The 18,639-nt window shown below is 46.0% G+C and overlaps 1 protein-coding gene across 2 annotated transcripts in view; it reads right to left on the minus strand.

The window, feature by feature from the left end:
• The window catches only part of LOC119390156 (solute carrier family 13 member 5), a 124,305-nt gene that overhangs the window by 96,472 nt on the left and 9,194 nt on the right, over positions 1-18,639 (minus strand). For both annotated transcript variants that reach the window (XM_049414682.1, XM_037657721.2), the window contains exons 2-8: positions 17,410-17,528; positions 13,824-13,973; positions 11,926-12,041; positions 11,145-11,290; positions 7,486-7,582; positions 4,292-4,420; positions 3,741-3,860 (exon numbers count right to left, since the gene is read on the minus strand). In XM_049414682.1, the coding sequence (XP_049270639.1) occupies positions 3,741-3,860; positions 4,292-4,420; positions 7,486-7,582; positions 11,145-11,290; positions 11,926-12,041; positions 13,824-13,973; positions 17,410-17,528 (877 nt within the window). The remainder of the gene's footprint in view (positions 1-3,740; positions 3,861-4,291; positions 4,421-7,485; positions 7,583-11,144; positions 11,291-11,925; positions 12,042-13,823; positions 13,974-17,409; positions 17,529-18,639) is intronic.

Here is an 18,639-nt window from a genome sequence, read left to right on the forward strand (position 1 = left end):
CATATGCAATATAGCGTGGTAGAAGAGTAAAATAAGCACCAAGTGTCGCACAACGCGAATTCTGTAGCCAGGCGCCACACAATGCGAATTGCGCAACGAGTAGGTTGTTGAATGCTTCCAACCCATTACAAAGGACTCTGCCATAATTCTTCATCGTCATCAGGCACAGCATCAACAAAGTGCGCATAATGCCTTACATGGGTTTAGCAGGTACCAACGCTCTCCGTAGAATGACGAAAAATGGCACAGTGCCTGCTGCCCTACTTCTCGAAAAATTACAATGATTTATAGCGTAGTGGGTTCCTCGCAAGTGCACTTGTATTGGTTGCCAAGGAAGCCCATAAGCGGATGATCCACTTCCTCGGGGTCTCAGTAAAATTACAATGATTTACAGCGTAGTGGGTTCCTCGCAAGTGCACTTGTATTGGTTGTCAAGGAAGCCCATAAGCGCACGATCCATTTCCCCGGGGTCTCAGTAAAGTTCGTCGCACCCCCCCCCCGTCTCTCTCCCACGTCAACGTAAGTTATTCAGCATGACGGGAGAGGGAAATAGCGACTGGGCGTCACCCAATGCAAATTACATTACTGGTGGGCCATTTAAAGATTCCAATCCATTACAAAGGGCTGAGCCATAATTCTTCATCGTCATCAGTCGTCGCGTCAACAAAGTGCACATAATGCCTTACAGACTTGTAGCTGGTGCCTCACTTCTCCGCAGAATGACGAATAATGGCTTAGTAGGTGCATCCTAACTTCACAAAAATTGTAATTTATGACGTAGTGGGTACCTTTCTAGTGTACTTGTATTGTAGCCCCAAGAGAGCTTAACGGGCTCTAGAAACGCCGCCCTTCCAGCTTTCGCTGTGACGGTGCTGCGGTTTCAGCGCAGGCCTGGCGTTTTTTAGATGCGAAGTATCTTAAGGCCGAGCTCAATCCGGTGGTGGTGGTGTGCGGCGTGACCACCCTTACTGCGCATGCGCATACCCTCTCCACACACCTGCTCTCCACTCACCCTCTCCCATTCCCCTCTCCACTTTCCCTCTCCACTTTCCCTCTCCCTTGCCCCTCCACTTTCCCTCTCCCCTTCCCCTCTCCACATTCCCTCTCCCCTCCCCCACTCCATACCCCTCCCCCTTCCCACTCTTTCTCTGAAACGCGGGCTAGACATGCCGAAATTCTCTCCTGCGCAACGCCGCGACGAGCTCGAGCGCATGCGCGTCCCCTCCCCTTCTCTCTCCTCTCCTACGCTGCCCCCCTCTCGCCCACCTGTCGACCGCGTTCCCCGCTCGCCCTGTGAGAAATAACGGCCAGGCTAGATGGAAGATACGACGCGCGTAGCGTCCCTCTTCGCGTTCCACGACGCGAGGTCGGTAGCATGCCCAACGAACGCCAACGGAACGCGATCGTGCAAGTGCTCCAGCTTCGCATCGCCTCATGGTCCCTTTTAGCGGGAGATGGTGTAATTTTCTGTTTCCTTCCTTCCTTCTCTGTCTTGGAATGTTCTCTCAATATTGCTGCTGCAATTAGCCTTCCGTGAAGCTAAAATACCATGGTATTGATAAGTTAAGTGAAACAAAAAATAAAGCTAGCTGAGAACGCTGTGGGGGCAGCTAAATTTAGCACGAGCCTCTTTTGTACAATGTGCATGGGCTAATCATGTTATAAAAAGGTTCGTTATCAATAACTCGATGACGCTGAGGTTTATAAGTAATACGAGAAGTTTATTCTACATATTTACAACTGGGTGAGGGAGCTCAGGATCTTTCGTCCTTCGTTGTTCGAATGTCTCAAGTCTCTCCTCAGCGGCCGAGTCCCCCAGCACCGGCCACTGGCCCTCCCTCTCGCGTTCTTATTAGCCGCGCGTCAAGCTCAGCAATGGGGAGTGCGAGCCTGGCCATTATCCCGTTCCCAGAACATGCAGGGTGTTTCTTTATTAGACAACACAGATTTTCTTATTTTAAAAATGTATGACAGTTGGGCTCCTGTCGTTTTCGCACATGAACTCCATGTCGAGGCGGAAATACTGTTCCGCAGCTAAAATAACGCTGACGCCACTAATTACCAAAACTTGTTACCTAACTTTTTAATTATTGATTTCAGTGCAGTTCGTGAAATCGGGCTACGAAAAAGGAAAAGAAAGGCCTAACGCCCAGCAGAACGCGTAAGTCACTGTTAGATGAGTTCGAATACGATGATGCAGGGACAGAATGTTTTGGATTACGGGACGAACCGGTACTTTCTGTACTGTTGCCAAATAACGTTGACGCGACTAATTAACAAATCTTGTTAATTAACCTTTTAATTATTGATTTCAGTGCAGTTTTTATATTATGAAGTTGTAGTGTCTGATAATTCATGACATACCCATTTTTTTAGAAATCCCAAGTGTTGCCCGTAGTTCGCGATATTCAACATCGAACTTGAAGGGCGAAATCGAAAGCGACGGTGCCCGGCACGCACAAAGCGTAGCGGAACACCGGAAAGACACGTGACAGGGAAGTGACCATTATTAAATGACGGCGCGCCGAAGCAGAATCTCGACAGAAAAATCGGCAAGCATTCTGAAATACACGTGTAGATAGCTTAATATTTGCGTGCGATGGGTGGTGCTTATCTGTTTCTTGCTTAAACTATGAAGAGGCGAGAAAACCTACTTGGCTTGTCCGCAAGAAAAATCAACGAAGTGGCTGCCCCTAAGTTTTATGCTTCCCAGACAAAGAAAAGGGTGATATTGTGGGTTTCTTGTGCACAGTTCGAGAGAAACGAATAAGCACCAAAAACTACACGCAAAAGTAAGGCGATGCGCGGACACAAGCGAGATGACTTGCAGCTTTTAAAGAAAACGTACGGCCGCGGCGCGCCTTCATTCGAATATCATCACACCCTTGCGACGGGTAGTTCCGGTCTGACGTACAGAACGGTCGCGTTTCTTACGCGCCTTGCGCGATCAGTTTTGATTTCGCCCTTGATATTCGATAAAGAATATGATCTCGAACTGCGTGCAACATGTGTGATTTGTAAAACATGGGTATGCCATAGGTTGGCACGCACTGCAACTTTGTAATATAAGCACCTGCCCTCAAGTCAATAATTGAAAATTTTATTAATGTTTTTTTTAATTAGTTGCAACTGCGTCACTTTAACTGTGGCAAAGTGTTTCCACCTCGACGTGGAGTTCGTGTGCGAAAACGATAGGAGCCTCACTGTCATAGGATTTTTATGAAAAATGTGTATTTTCTAAAAAAACCGTGTATACGCAGGGGTCGCAATCACCCAACCTATCCTGTGGGCAGGCAAGTGTGAGCCACTGAGCCCGCGACGGTTTGGGCTAAAGGGAAGATCTTTAACAAATCATATTCTCAAACTTTCTTTTTCTCGCATTTAACTGGCAGACTAATAATTCCTACACGTTGTCAATGGATCCTACTCGTAATGGTACGGCAAATTTACATGCCTATTCTATTGCAATGCTCGTGAATAGTGCGCAATCTCTTTTTTTTTTTTTGTAAGGCGTCTCTCTTCCGTTGACGGCTTTCTTGCATAACATCAATGTTATATGCAATCTAGCGTATCGCTCATCCTAAAATGACAGGGCATCGCAAGTATTCGTTGTATTGTATACTGTAGGCATATTAGCACTTATTCACTACTCATCCATTTTTTCATATCACGTAATTTTCGATGCCTCACAGCGTTAAGAAATAAAGGAAAAGAAGGGCACGAAATATATCACTTCTTACATTGCTTTCCTCGCGGAAAATTGGAGGTAGATCCAACCGATGAAAACGCAAATCAGCATGGTTGGCACGTTGTAAAGCATCCACGTTGCAAAGGTCAACTCGGAACACTCTGGGAACCGGCTAGGAATAAACAAGAGCAAATGTTAGGCTTTCCAAATTTGATTGGCCTATTGAGCGAGTTGCCCGGCTGATTTCAAGGGACCAGTTTCCCGAAAATTCGCGTGCGTGCACTTTGCGAAAAACACATTCTTACGTAGGCTTACGCCTACTTATGCAAATGAGATCGATGATATCATTGGAAATACCTTAAACTTTTTTTGCTTCAGGATCGCCACCATCATCATTAGTGAAATGGCAAAACAGTTTCTTGTTAAACCCGAAAGAGATCCCGACAACAACGAAGGCAGGACAAGAACTGAGCTACGAATTATAGTTTGATCAACAGAAACAAATCATCAGAGCAAATATCGTTACAGAAAAATATTGCCCACATTCAGCCATATTCATACCACGGGCGGTTTTAAACAAAGTCTATTCCATGTTTCACTTACTCATCCATGAGGCCCTTGAGTACGAGATTGGACCCTGTGCCAGTGAGAGATCCAGTTCCTCCAATGTTAGCAGAATATGCCACGGAAAGCAGCATGGTCGTACGCACTACCTTCTGCCTAAAGCTATCCCTGGAAAGTTAAGCCATTACAGCGCGCTTTAGTGCAAATGGAAACAGTCGTGGAGACAGCAAGAGAAAATGTAACTAGGTCATTAAATCACTGTTCTACGTTACCTTCAAGCCCCACCAAGGCTCTAATGTGCTTTTATATTTGTGAAGTAGATCTTTGTAGCATGCACGATTTCAAAATACCTGGAAACTAGCCTGCATCTCTGGAACAGCTATATCTCTGGAAGAGCTCTGTACGTGAATAGAACTCTGGGGCAAAACCATGATGATTATGAGGTACATTGTAATACGGGACAGCAGAATAATTTTGACCAACAAGGGTTTTTTAAGTTGCACAGAAGTTAATTTGTGTATATATGCGTATTTTGTAAGTATATATATCATAATAATAACTTGTGATTCGTAAACGCCACAACCACCAATAGATTATGAGGCACGCCAATGTGGGGAGCCCTGGAAATTTCGGCCATCTAGCGTTCTTTAACGTGTGCCGACAACGCACAGTACAAGGGTTTCTAGCATTATCGCCTCCTTAGAAATGCGATCGCCGCGGTCGGGATCATACCTGAAACCTTTGGGTCTGCAGCCGAGCACCGTAACCACTGTACCACCGCCAAGAAACCACCGCCAACTTACCGACCTACCGCTGCAACGGAGCCGGCGAGTCGCGGACACAGCTGATTTCGTTCGCTCAAAGGACGGTTGAGAGCAGCATGATCGTGGGCGCGCGAATGCGCTAGGCACGTGTTTCTTTTTTTTTATTTTACGGACTTTCTTTGCAGCTTGGAAAAACTGGTACACGTGAGACTTTCTTTATCGCAAATATTGCAATGGGGGTTTGTGAACATGCTCTCCAACTTTGCGAATCCCATTTCTAAAGTCAATAATTAACAATTTAGTTAAAGAATCCTAATTAACAAATAATTAATTTCAAAAGAAAAAAAATTGTCGGTAGTGCGCAAGGTGGCTGTCAGCAATATGCTAACTGATTTCACTCGCCTGCCTCTAATATTGTATTTTTTATTCCTTGGCTAAAGACAGCTGGGACACCCGGTATATACAGCGGAATGGTGACAGGCATATGTACGCGTGTTCATTTATTTGCCTATACCATCTTTACTAGGAATACACACATGTTTTCGCCGGTATTCAGAGAGTGCTGAGACCTTGAATGTTGTGAAACTGTCATGAGCAATGCTCGTATTACAGACATTACATAGACGAATGGTTGTCTAGAAGCACACAAGAATGTAGCAGTCACCTACACCACGATCGATTCGTAGCATGCATATAAAGTTTGTACTGTCTTCATGCTTGTAATGCGCTGCAAGTGGACACGGACAAGAAAAAAAAACGAGGAAACAACACAGGGTGATGCGCAATTGCCGCCTTATTAGCTTGTACTGTCTTCCTTTTGCAGCTTCATAAAATATAACTGACGATGACTGCAATACTTGTGGTCGCCACAGACAGGTACACCAGATAGGCAGTCCTGCATACAAGGAAATAAATATTAATGATAAAAATTCGGCAGATCCCACGTAACGTGGGAGTCAATGTTATGCGAAGCATGCGCGGGATGGTGACTGTGGCGTAATTTTTCACATAGAGCGAAACGTTAAGGAATGACGCTAGAGAAATGTGGAAGTGGTAACGCACACTCATATGCTGATGAGTCGCATATGCATTATATAACCAGTTGTTTACAGTTGCGTAACGATGCCAACAGCAACATGGGTGTTACCATCACCAGACGTGGTAAGCTGATATGTAGTGCTTATATTCTTCAATGCTGGATAGCGCGAATCCGAACAGCACAAAGACGAAACACAAATGCACAGGGCAGGCGTTACTCGTAACTAAGCTTCATTCAGAAAAGCTCCCCTAGATATACACACAGCCAAGTGGCACACGCAGGCGCACTGCACGTACGTTACAGTCAAAGTTGCAGTTGTTACAGTTGGGTTACAGTTCTTATGCTTATACTTATCTGTTATTAGGGGAACGCATGCACGTTTCAAGAACCCGTGTGTATGTGTAGAAGGGGTTTTTGACAGTTCTTGAACAAGGTCATCATCACCGTGATCACTGAGCACCAGCAGCTCGACCGGACTTGTTAATCGGATCCGTTCGTTATCGCGGCTACGAGATGTCTAAGTGTAGTGAAGTGCGAGGCTGGTGGAAATCCTGGATGCCTCTCACAATGAAATGATCTATGACGCCTCCTGTCCTGCACGTGGCAGCGAGGTCTTTTGCTGCCCTGTCCACATTCAAGCCGTCTTTCACGCAGTATAAAGACCAGTCGTTGTTGGGTCTTCATAAACTAATGTTGAAATCACCGATAATGGTGAGCGGCCTGGTTCTCTCGGCAGGTTTATTGTAAGAAGCATTGACCCCGGTTTTTGCGTAATCGACGTGGTCCACGTTGCGGACCACGTCAACGAGTGCATGGTAGTTGAGCGTTTTCCAGAGGTGTTCTGTTTTCAGCTTCCTCGCTTTCCTTGTGTCCGTCACGGTGGTGTTGTGGTTACGGTGCTCGGCTGCTGACCCGAAGGTCGCTGGTTCGATCCCGGCCGCGGCGGTCGCATTTCGGTGAAGGCTAGATGCCCGTTTACTGTGCGATCTCGGTGCACGTTAAAGAATAGCAGATGTTCAAAGTTAAAGCCCCTACAATTACTATTATTATAAGTTTCCTTGCGTGTCAATGTGTGTGTTCGCGTTTACTGTGTTGGTTGAGACTTTGTATCACCTGTGGCACATACCCGCATAACATAAGCTCTGGTATGAGGGTTATGTGCCACACGTGACTGAGAGAAAGGGTTTCATGACGTACGCGACTGGTATTTTGCGTTATTCATGTCATGACCAGTGAATCGTGTACACCATACACTGATCCCCTGCTATGCCAATTTTGGTAGATTAGTAGTTATGGAGACGACCAGGAGGGCGCCCAGACGTAGGCGGCTAGATAGATAGATAGATTGATACGTAGATAGAAACGCCCAAAGTGCCTGAGGTACGCTAAGAAATGCTTCGCATTTAATAATAAATTCGGTCAAGGCTTACTCAGAATCAGCAGTAGTAGACGAATTCTTGCGTCTCGCTTCCTCGTTTTCTTTGTAAACCGGCTCCTGTCGCCTGGTTGTAGACTCGAGTTCGGAACCTGCAAGAAGCGGGTGACCAATTATTTCCCATCTTATTCACAGAAATAAAAGGATGTTCTCAGAATAACTTCAGTAGAAGAGCAGAAGAAACAGAAACTACCGCATGAGGTAGTTTGCATCGAAATAAAAGGCTTATTCTATATAACGAAACTATAAATGCGAGTACTTGAATGTAGCATAATGATGAAGCGAACGCTTGATGCAGAACCTCGAATTTCCTACGAGAAACTTTGTCTCAAATGCTCGATGGAGTTTTCACGTGAGTGCTTAATCGAATATGTCTTTCCCTACTACGTCTATGTAATCTAACGACTCTTGCTTATAGTAGAACTGTACGTACACGCTTACATTGCATTTTTCGTCAAGCATTACGAAAAGCTGTCATTTGTAATATGCCGTGCTATGAATGCAAAATTGTTGACTTAGTTTCAGACTCAGTGTTGGTAACCTGGAAATAAATACAGCACACTTTCCTGGAGGCCCCCGACAAATTAAAACAAATAGTAGCTATTACCACAGCAAGAAATTCTTTGAACACTGATTGATGGGCTATACAAGTTCTCTGTTGGGTATGTCGCGTTTAATCTTTTTTTCGTGGTAGGTGCATGAACGTCCCGTCATCAAGCACAAGCGAAAGCTTCCTCAAGTTCTCAGAAATACGCAGGCCCGAAGTAGCATTTGTATATGGCTCCTTTATCGTAAAGGCCTCATATACAGTAACTCTAGCCCGCAGAAACCAGTAGCGCCATAACGTAGAAAATGGCGCAAATATAATTTGAAGTTTCTATTTAAATGGTGGCGTGGTGCGAGCAGCCCGACTTGTTTTCTTTGTCGCCCTGTTCTTTCACCGTGGTCGCTTTCCATGTGTAATATTAAAGGGGCCCTGCGACACTTTTCCAAGTAGCCATGGAATGGCTTCACTAAATGAGCTTATTTCCTCACGTATCGACCACCCCAAAATTTTTAGAATCCGTCCAGTACGAGCGGAGTTACAAAGATTTGTCGCACGCTGTAATTGCTTTCTCTCTTCTCTCGTCCTGACGAAAGCGCTGGAAGCTAAGCAGGGAAGTGTGACGCGGGGGAAGAAAGTACGTCACGCGCGCCTCGTGACCTTGAGCAGTTTTTCTTTTTTTTTGTCTTCGAACGCGTGGCGTACTTTCAGTGCAATCGCGCGCGCGCGCGGGCAAGTGACGGCCTCCCGCGGCGGCCGCAGTAACTACCGAGCGCGCCATGTTCAAATCAGCCAATGGCGTGGAACTTGAGTCAGTGACGCAGTAATTTTGAGTCAATAGCATCATTTGTCGAGAGAAGAGGAAGCGAACTTTAGCTGACTTTGATAACTTATTGTAAATCCAAGTCCGCGTGCGCCGATGTAATGTTTGGCTCGCGTGTTCTCGGGAGCCTCGACCACGGTGTAAGATATCTTACACCGTGGCCTCGACTACCGATCGGCAGCGTTTTCTGACCATGCAGAAAAAGTGTTGCAGGGCCCCTTTAATAATTTATTTGTTTTACGTCCCAAAACCGCTATATGATTATGAGGGGCGCCATAGTGGAGTGCTCCGGAGATTTTGACCATCTGGCGTTCATTAGCTTGCACTTAAATCTAAGTGCACGGGCATATATCATTATGCCTGCATCGAAATACGGCCGCCGTGAGCGGGATACGATCCCGCAACCTTCGAGTCAGCAGCCGAGCACCCTCGTCGCTTTCCAAGTGCCCGTATTTTGTTGCTCGTTCGCCCCGAATGAGTTGTCCAGCTAGTCCAAAAATTACTTCTCCGTGCCAGTAACGCGCTTACACTCATTGCCGACAGGCTTCACGTGAGATTGAGCGATTGTTTTCAGCTACCTGCAAGTATGCTGAACGTTCTGCTTTAACATTCCGCCTAAAAACCCCTTTCACATTTGTTTTTTACGTGCAGACATTTTCAAATTAGTTTGACCTCAATTTCGCTAGTCTCATTCCTGTTTTGTGCTTTCATGGATCACTAAAAGAGTGAAACATTGGGACACAGCGCATTAGATGAGTAATATTAGGCAAGCGCGTTGCACGAGGCAGGACACTACGCGTGCACCAGCCCCACAAGTGAAAGATGTCTTTAGGGCTCGACCTCGACGGTGTCGTATGGAAAACGCACAAAGCTTGTTTGCAGAGTTTGGAAACTGCCTCTTTTCAATGCATGCTTTGAGCACTTTCATAAGCGGCCATAATCAGCTCAGGTACTGAAAAAGCGATGCCGAAGTTGAGCGGAGGGACAACGTGTGTATAATAATAATATGTGGGGTTTCACGTGCCAAAACCACGATATGATTATGAGGCACGTCGTATTGGAGGTCTGCGGATATGTCGACCGTCTGGTGTTCTTTAACGTGCACTGACATCGCACAGTACACGGACCTCTACCATTTCGCCTCCATCGCAATGAGACCGCCGGGACCGCGATCGAACCCGCGACCTTAGGGTCAGATATTGCTCTAATTTCTAGATATTGCTCTGATCAAATATTGCTTTAATTACCTGAGCTTACATTGAAAGACATGGCTGATCTCTCCGTCACAGGAATCGGTATAACACGAAAGTCAGCGTGTCTTCACAGAAGTAGTGCTTATTGTGGAGTGATATATGCCGCACCATCACATCATTTTATCATTTTACCTATGTGCGTTTTCCCAGCTATCAGCAAACTGATAGCGGACTTACAATGTAGTTGTTTCACTTCAGTCTAAGTTTAAGAACATCTTTGTAACACCCGCACTCGGTCGGTCGGTTGGTTGGTTGGTTATTCGTCACTAACCTGGCACAACCCATGTCGGAGGGTCGCATTGTCGTAACGCGCACGTGGATTCTATAAGGGTACGAACACAATGGCGGCGCGGCACTCTCCCGCCCGCCGCTCACCGCTCGCTCGATGCCGCTTTTCTCTCTTTCTCCCGCGGAGCGTCAAAATCTTTCTCCCGCCGACTCGATCGCTCGGGGACCTATTTTCGCCGCTACCGCCGGCTGCCGCGCAAGCAAACCACCAATCAGCGCCTGCTTTACCTCCTCTTCCTTCTCACACGGGCTGTCGTCATAGCAACCAGACCATGTTCTCCTCACCCGCGCAGCTCCTCTCCGTCTTTCTGGAAGAAATCGCGAGCCGGCAGCAAGCCGGCGGGTGCGCACTCCTCGACATGCCCGTTCTTGTATCGTGATTCTCGCGCCGGCAATGTGGACAGCGTGTTGCTGCTTGCCGCGCGGAGGCGCCGACGGGCGGGACGCCGCCGCGGCATGCTTCCCGCCAGTGGGCACGTACCTTAACTCTCGGCACCTCAGAAAGAAATTATGCGGTGATTCAGTCTCTTTTCACCAAAGGCATAAAGGTGACTGAGCAAGACCAGACCCTTGAAGGTAGAATTTGAGTAGGGGATGTCGACATGGTAGCATTGTAACTTATATTTCTGCCCTTTTAGTGAAACACCTTCACTTGTTCATTTAAACAGAACCTCTATTTTTTTACTGCACTGTGCATATCGCGTGTAGCATAGTACGCATTATAGTTGTTCGCGGTGACCACTCACTTTCTACGTCTCTGTGATGAGACTTAGAGGAGGCGTGCATCTGGTCTACCACGGCCATGGCGATGGGCGCCATGATAGACGCGGAGGCAGTGTTGGGAATCCACATGGATAAGGCCATGGTGACTAGCATAAAGCCGAGGAGAAGCCTGAAGAAAAATTAATACAAAGCAAGAGAATATGTATAAAAACGGCAGTAACCTCGCTGCTATAGCGCTCAGAAAGTTTCCTGACAGACAGAAATGCTGGCCGTAAACACCACAACAATTTATTTTTCAGTTAAGGACGTAGTACGTGGCTTCACAGAGAAGCGTCCTTTGTACCACAAGTCCATCAGCTATTCTTGACACAGCCAAAACACACACTACAACGTGATCGCTAAAACAAATGATAATATTTGTTTTTTTCTTGTCTTTCCTGTGTAATGTGCACCTCCGGAATGGCGTACTAAAATAGATAAAGTGAATGAGAAGGAGTTCTACGTTAGAACCATTTTTACACGCTCTTTTTATGAAATGCATGCTTTTCCTGTAATAAATAGCTGTGAGTGAGGGCGTTCTCGCATCCACTTTTTGAACTTAAGAAGAGTTTCTCTCTGCTGTACTTTAATGGCATTATATTAAAATGGCACCAATTCATTACGTTTCAGCAAATTATCAATAATTCTGAGACGTTTGTTGAAAATGACTCTTCGTATAGTCATAGGCACTAAAAAGTTGTTCTTCTTTGCCAATGGTCATATAACTGAGAACAATAATGTGCATTTACTCTGGCGCGCTCTTACCTGACATTACTTGTTCCTATGGCGAGTAAAGACCTGAGGGCTATTCTCTTGTGCAGGTTGCTTGTTTCCACAGCTCCAGCCATGATTAGAGAACAAAGCAACAAGATTCCGATATCCTGCATGAATGAAATCCACGCACAGAGAGAGAGAAGAAACGTTTATCGAAATTTAGGCTCTCTGTAGTTATGCTGGGTGGTGCCCCTCTTCCAGGGCCGCACTGGCTACAGCGTGTCGCCGGGCCTGGAGGGACAAGGATCGTGGTGGAGCAATACTAAAAATGTGCAATAGGCTAATTTTATAAGCAGCTTTGAATGCGAAGTAGTGTATCATCATTAAAAAAGACAGGGCGTTCAAACACAGAGACAAGAAAGAAGTCAGGACACCACAAACGCCGTGTCCGTGTTTGCACGCCCTGTCTTTTTATAATGAATACTTACCAACTATCTCAGCTCTCTGTTATTCTAAGCTTCATTTCTAGTGTATTATGTAGCGGCAATGTGCAACATAAATTATCATTAATTTTATTATGTCTCTATTCATAATGCTAAGTGTAGATACTCACCGCTGTTGAAAGTGTGGCTATATAGTCAGTGGTTTGCATTGCGAAACACGGGTACCATGCTTCATAGGGGCAGATAAGCATCACTAATCTTATTAGAGATGTGGTCTCATCACACCTCGTGGTCTTTTTAATGACCATTTTTCTCGTGTTCAGCGCACAAAAGCAAGTATGTGACATTGTAAAATGCCGATTAACAGAATTTCATAAACAAATTTTAGAGCCTTGATTAAGCGCTTTCCAATACTCAACAATGTTTGTTTTAATTGAAACCAGTTCATACTATGCGTTTTTACGAAAAATTGAAGTGAGAAATACCACAAAAGCTCTTACAGTCTTTATGGAATAGTGAATACGATTTGGTCTATACATGAAAATGAAGATAATAGGGTTTTAGAATTTTCCTGGGCAAAAAATCAAAGTAATCTAGTCTTATCAATTAATCGCTGTGCAGTTTCTGCGTTGATGAAGGGTACACAACTTCTGCTAAATGCATTTAGTATTCTGTTGAATCAACGTGGTGTCAAGCATAGAACAAGGGATTGGTACTCGAACCGTGTATTTCCGTGTTATAGAAAGCTACCTGTATTTGTTCTACCTGAGCACAGAACGGAAAATATGCGGAAATCATAGTTACTGAGAACTTGCTTCTATAGCTTCTCCATTTTGCGCCTTTACCGATGGAATTTCCGCATATGCCTATGAAAATAAAGCAAGAAAACGCATTGCCCAAAAATGTTTAGCAGCAATGTACGCGAAAACCAAGCACAGTACATATTCCCCTTGCGGGATAGAGGTATTAAGAATTTATTTTAGGGGCGAAGCTCCTTATAGCGTCACCTGGTCGGTCGTCGCTCCATCCGGCGTTCCCCCGCCGTCGCGTCTCCCGTATCATTCAATAGATGGCGCTGTCCCATTGAGATGCATGCAAACTGCAGTTAGGTGACGATATACTAGATGGCACTGTCCCATAGAGATGTGTGCAATATGTGTGCAAAAAAAGAAAAAAAAAGAAAAAAACCCAGCGGCAACCTGCACGCTAGATGGCGTGCAGTAATCAAAGCGGCGTATCGCTTTGATTACTGCTGGGCGATACCACTGAACATTTCACGGTGTAACCATGATTGCTTCTGGAGCTTCGCCCAAGCTCTTCATCATTCACCCTTGGATATGGTGTAATTTTTTTAATTAAAGCGGTTGTTGCTTATTCCTTCGAGTGGGACAGGGAGTTAGTTATCAGAGCTGGAAATATAGGCGGCTTGAACTTTCATTCCAATCGAAAGAAGTGGGTAGTGAATATGAGAAGACACGTGCGTATCACGTGCCTGTTAGCACTTACATTCAGGTAAAAACTAGCCACACCACTGGATGACAGGATCCCCAAGGGCGGGAATAGGAACACCGGCATGAGCGAAGTGGCAGCCAGCGGACAGGCCTCCACCGACCAGTAGAAAGCCATCCAGAGCAGAATGTAGGCGCACCAGCCGGCCTTCAGGTATAGGAGAAAGAAATGAAGGCGAGAGATTAAATTGTTTATTCGTGCGTATCACTTTATTGAGCGGTTCTCACTTTATTCTCTTGTACGCCGACAATCTACAAACGCCAATGTGTACCTCACGCTGCTTGAAAATAGATTTTAAAGGCAACTCACTTCCTTCGTATCTAAAGGTGGGCCACTTCCGACATGCTGTAAGATATTTTGTGCTAAGTCTACTGAAATGTCACAACTGCATGAAACTAGTTCACGTGAAAAGCGTGTGCGAAAATTAGCCAGTATGTTTTCGCTGCGCTGAAACCCATTCCGCGGACAATTGTAAAGCCAAAGTTCTCAAGTGCTGACATTGTAATGGACACCACGAAGCTTCCTCAACAGTGCCCAAAAATGAAAAGAGAAATTGCCGTTTTGAAAGAAATGGCGAAGGTAGCCTAGGGGGGTGAAGCGCAATACGGACGAAGCGGACGAGGGCCGACAAGATACAGAGGCTTCACCAACTAGTCCAAACTTCCACTCTCCTAAATGGCGAGGTACCATACGTTGCATCGCGAGGCTGCCAAAATCGTCAGAAAGCGGCGCCATCGTCGCCGAAGTTTCCTCTGCATCTGCAGCGCCCCTTAAACGCCCTGCTTTACCACCTCCGCTGCCACCCCTGAATAAACAAAATGCAATAAAAAGTACGGTTGCTGTGAATTCTACTAGGTGTACATTACGGAAGCCACAGCTACACTGATCGGCGACGACCGGTACGAACCATAACCCCACGGAAGGCATGGGCGCAACTGACGCAGTTTGGCCTGCATTGGCGAAGTGGCACTGACATGCAGATTCTCAGTGCACATCGAGAACAGCTGCATACTGAATCTCCGACTGACAAGTTGTCAGAAGAAGACCAACCGATCATCATAGTGCTTCAGTAAATGTCAGACACTTCGCGTGTTGGTTGACAAGCTGAAATCACCATACGCTCTGCCCTACAGCAGGTGCTGGGTGTTCTATGTCCAGTACTTGCAAGCCTTCAGTATGCACTATGACTCGACTACCTACAGTGGAATGTGATACGCCTGAAATCCTACCTCCAGTACCATGGAGCGCAGAAGTGTTGTTCAAGCCCGCGCTAATTTTTCGTACGCTCACTTCTTTCCATCTCCCTATCTTCTCGGCCCTTAATCCCCTTCCCCTACAGTAAGATAGCAAACCGGACGCGCGTCTGGCCGACCTTCCTAACTTTCCTTCCTCCATCTCCTCCAAGTATGCGGACAAACAAAAATGTCAGACAAGGAGCAGTGGGAGAGCCTGCTACAAAGCGTTCTCGAAATTGATCGAAAATGACTGACAGACGACAACTTCAGTTTATTTGCATATTGGTTGACTCTACGCTCCATGCAGTGAGAAGCCAGCAGAAGCCCAAAACAGGTAAAACCTTTTGCATGAGTGCCTCAAGCCTGCCGCATACAACATGAAAAACAAGTAAAATAAAACTGGGGAGGGGCGAATCACGAGGGAAGGGTGCTTGAACTCCACTAACGTGAAACCTGGGGAGAGGCCAAGCATGCAGTGTACGCCGCTGTTTTCCACAGCAATATCGCTGCTGACGGGCAATGAGAAACAGAAAAAGCGCGGCCTGACCGAGGTCATTCGTCCCATTGCTTTGAGAGAGATTTCTTTGATGAGGCAGTGCTGCCAAGCCTGAAACCGGGCATGTAGGGAAGGGTGTTTTACGGCTATAGCAATTATATAGACACTCTAGGCTGATTTTTGCCGTCGCCGTCATGCTCCGGATATGTATATGTATGTATATATATAATAAAGGCATCAAGAAAAATAAAGCAAAAGAAAAAAAATCCGAAGCACCGGACCGGGGATTCGAACCAGCGATCCCTCGCTTCCCAGCCCGCATATTAGACAACTCAACCATGCCTCATGCATGCGCCGCGAAATAACGGCGAGCTATTTATATACACCATTTACCGCTAGTGGTAAGAAAATCTCGGAGGAGCTTGTGCGTGTTTTCTATCATGCAACGCTCCTGATTTTCTCTCAATTTGAAAAGTGCCCTTGAGACGCGCCCGACAAAGTGGCCCTTTTATGTACCCACTCGTGATGTGGAAGAAGAAAAAACAAAGAACACCGGGCACACTTAAAGCTCTCTACTTCGTGTGCCTTGCATCAGACGCCCCCGTGTGGCAGGAAACGCAGGGGGTCACTCCACGCGCCGCAGTTTAAAAGAAAAAGAAATATCTAAGAGCATCTGATTCTCCATTGTCGGCACTTGCAGCGCGTCGCTCAAGCACAAAGACGTAACAATTCTGACAGGCGCTTCAAGTATCGAACTTCTCGTTCTTTGTGTGACATTCCAATTTCTTGCTACGCATTCATTGGTTCACCCTTGCGGTGAAACTTTGACTTTTAGCTCCACTAACGTCGTCGGAAAACTACGTCGGAATGCAACTTACCCTAAGGTGCTTTTTTAACACGAAAGTGTTTTATGCCGGGGTCCATCAAGACTTTCATGACATATTTCCGCCACGGAAATACGCCAGCAAAATGAATGCAAAGAAGAAACTTAATAAAAAGTTCCGTAGACAGGAGATGAACCCGCGACCTCCCGGTCCGCGACTATCGCTGGCAGGCGTTTAGCGCACAGTGCTACCGCCAAACACATAACGGCGGCTACCTGAACGCGCCTTTTATCTTTCATACTTTCCTCTCGCAGTGATCTTGGATGGATGGATGGATGGATGGATGCTATAAGCGTCCCCTTTATAATGCGGCGCTGACATGTGTGCCACCGGGCTCGGCAAAAAAAAAAAAAAAACAGACGCGCCGTTGCCACGACCGTCCCATTCGGCGTGCTTGCAATAGAAGTGTAACCAACTGGGCACGCTTTTTGAGAGTAATATTTGATTCTTATGCAAGATTTGAAGCTTACTGATTGCAGAATAATCAGATGTTTAATTCCACGCTAATAAACATTAATTACTGGTAGTTATGCATCTCGCCCCGTTACCAGCAGTACACAGGCCCAACACGGGGCCTTCTATGAGCGAGTAATTACACAAAATTGAGCATGTTGTGCGCGCAAGAAGCATCACAAGGGAGAAGGACGAAAGAGCAGCAAAGACGGTTAACAGCAGCGGGTAGTTACGAATTTCTTCTTTCTGACACAGTAAATTGTTATCTGCCGATAGGCGGCCAAAGCTTGTCAACACTTTTGTCGCCAGGTTGACCATGAGGACTTCGTTTACTCATAGCTATCTGCATACAAGTAAGCATTTGTGGCCGCAGAATTTTGTTATAGGTGCACCGTTTATGCTGCGTTGGAGCATTCTTAGCAATCGTCAAGGATGACTGGACCAACAGTTACAAAAGTTCAATATGAAAAAAGAGCAATGTCGGAGTTGGTTTAGAGAACACAGGTGGCACACACCTTTCCTCCGATGCATAATGCCACAGGAAGAAGGAGGAGCGGCACACATATGAGGTACACGAAACGCCAGGACTCCCTGAGCGCACCAAGTGCAGCCAGCATCTTGCGGCCTGACTTGGCTGAAATAGAAACAAATAGAAACAAACTGATTGTACTTAATTTGATAGTACAGAACGTTGATACTCACGCTGACGTTGGTTTTGGTAATTAATTAGCTCCGTAACCCACGTATGAACGATGACTGACATTAACATATGCTATATACCATGGCAGAGTTGTACACCTCATACTTTTTATAAAGCTGCCTCAGGGGTATCCAAAAGTATACTATGGGCATAACAAGTAAGGTGTTGCAAAGATCTCGGATCCTAGCCTACTTCATACAACGCTGAGGAACCTATGTCAAACTTTCTCGGTTGTGACTGTCTGTCTGTGCGCGGTGAACACTGATGTGTGTGCGCGTATGACTTATTCTTTCTTGCCTTCTTTCTTTCTCTATTCTTTTTTCTCCCCTTCCCCCTCCCCCCGTGCAGGGTAGCAACCGGGTACAACCTGGTTAACCTACACGACGCCACACGGCCACACAGGGGAACAGCACGCGAGTCTCTCACTCATCAACGTTGTCGTCTTCTTCACTGCCACACCAGAGAACCGCGCTTTTCATAGAAACACTTTCGATGTTCCAACACGCTCCCGAAGGGCAGCTTCTTCTTCGGGATAGGCAAGACTTTAGCCGCCATCGAATATTCTAGTTACAAAAAGCTTCTTCATTTTTAATGGACCAGAGGAGAGTATCGAGGCTTGCCCAACGAGAAGTGGGTCCCGTTACAGCCATCCAGCGTTTCAGTGACACTGCTTGAAAGCTTCATCTGGGACTCTGGAGGGCGCGCAACTGTCGCTTTATTCGCGGCAGCGAGAAATAAAGAAAAACCAATAACTTTGGTAGAGGAGACGGCGGAGGAGAGAGGATATGACGGTACTTTTCCGTTGGTAGAGGGGCTTTAGGACGTAGGACGTAATAGCCACTAACGCTCTCTATGGAGTTGGGGAAGAACTAATGCGCACTGAAGCTTTTTGAAACATTAATGTTCAATTCGTGGTGGTCTGTGTGGAATGGTAGAAGAAACTGATGTATTAGAGAGAAAAATATTTGCTACCTCTTCTGAAGTTTGGTACTGAACAATATCAATGTCTTGTATTTTCGAAGAACAACGTGCCTACGAGGAAAGG

The sequence above is a fragment of the Rhipicephalus sanguineus genome, chromosome 4 (genome assembly GCF_013339695.2).
Source record: "Rhipicephalus sanguineus isolate Rsan-2018 chromosome 4, BIME_Rsan_1.4, whole genome shotgun sequence".
NCBI lineage: Eukaryota > Metazoa > Arthropoda > Arachnida > Ixodida > Ixodidae > Rhipicephalus > Rhipicephalus sanguineus.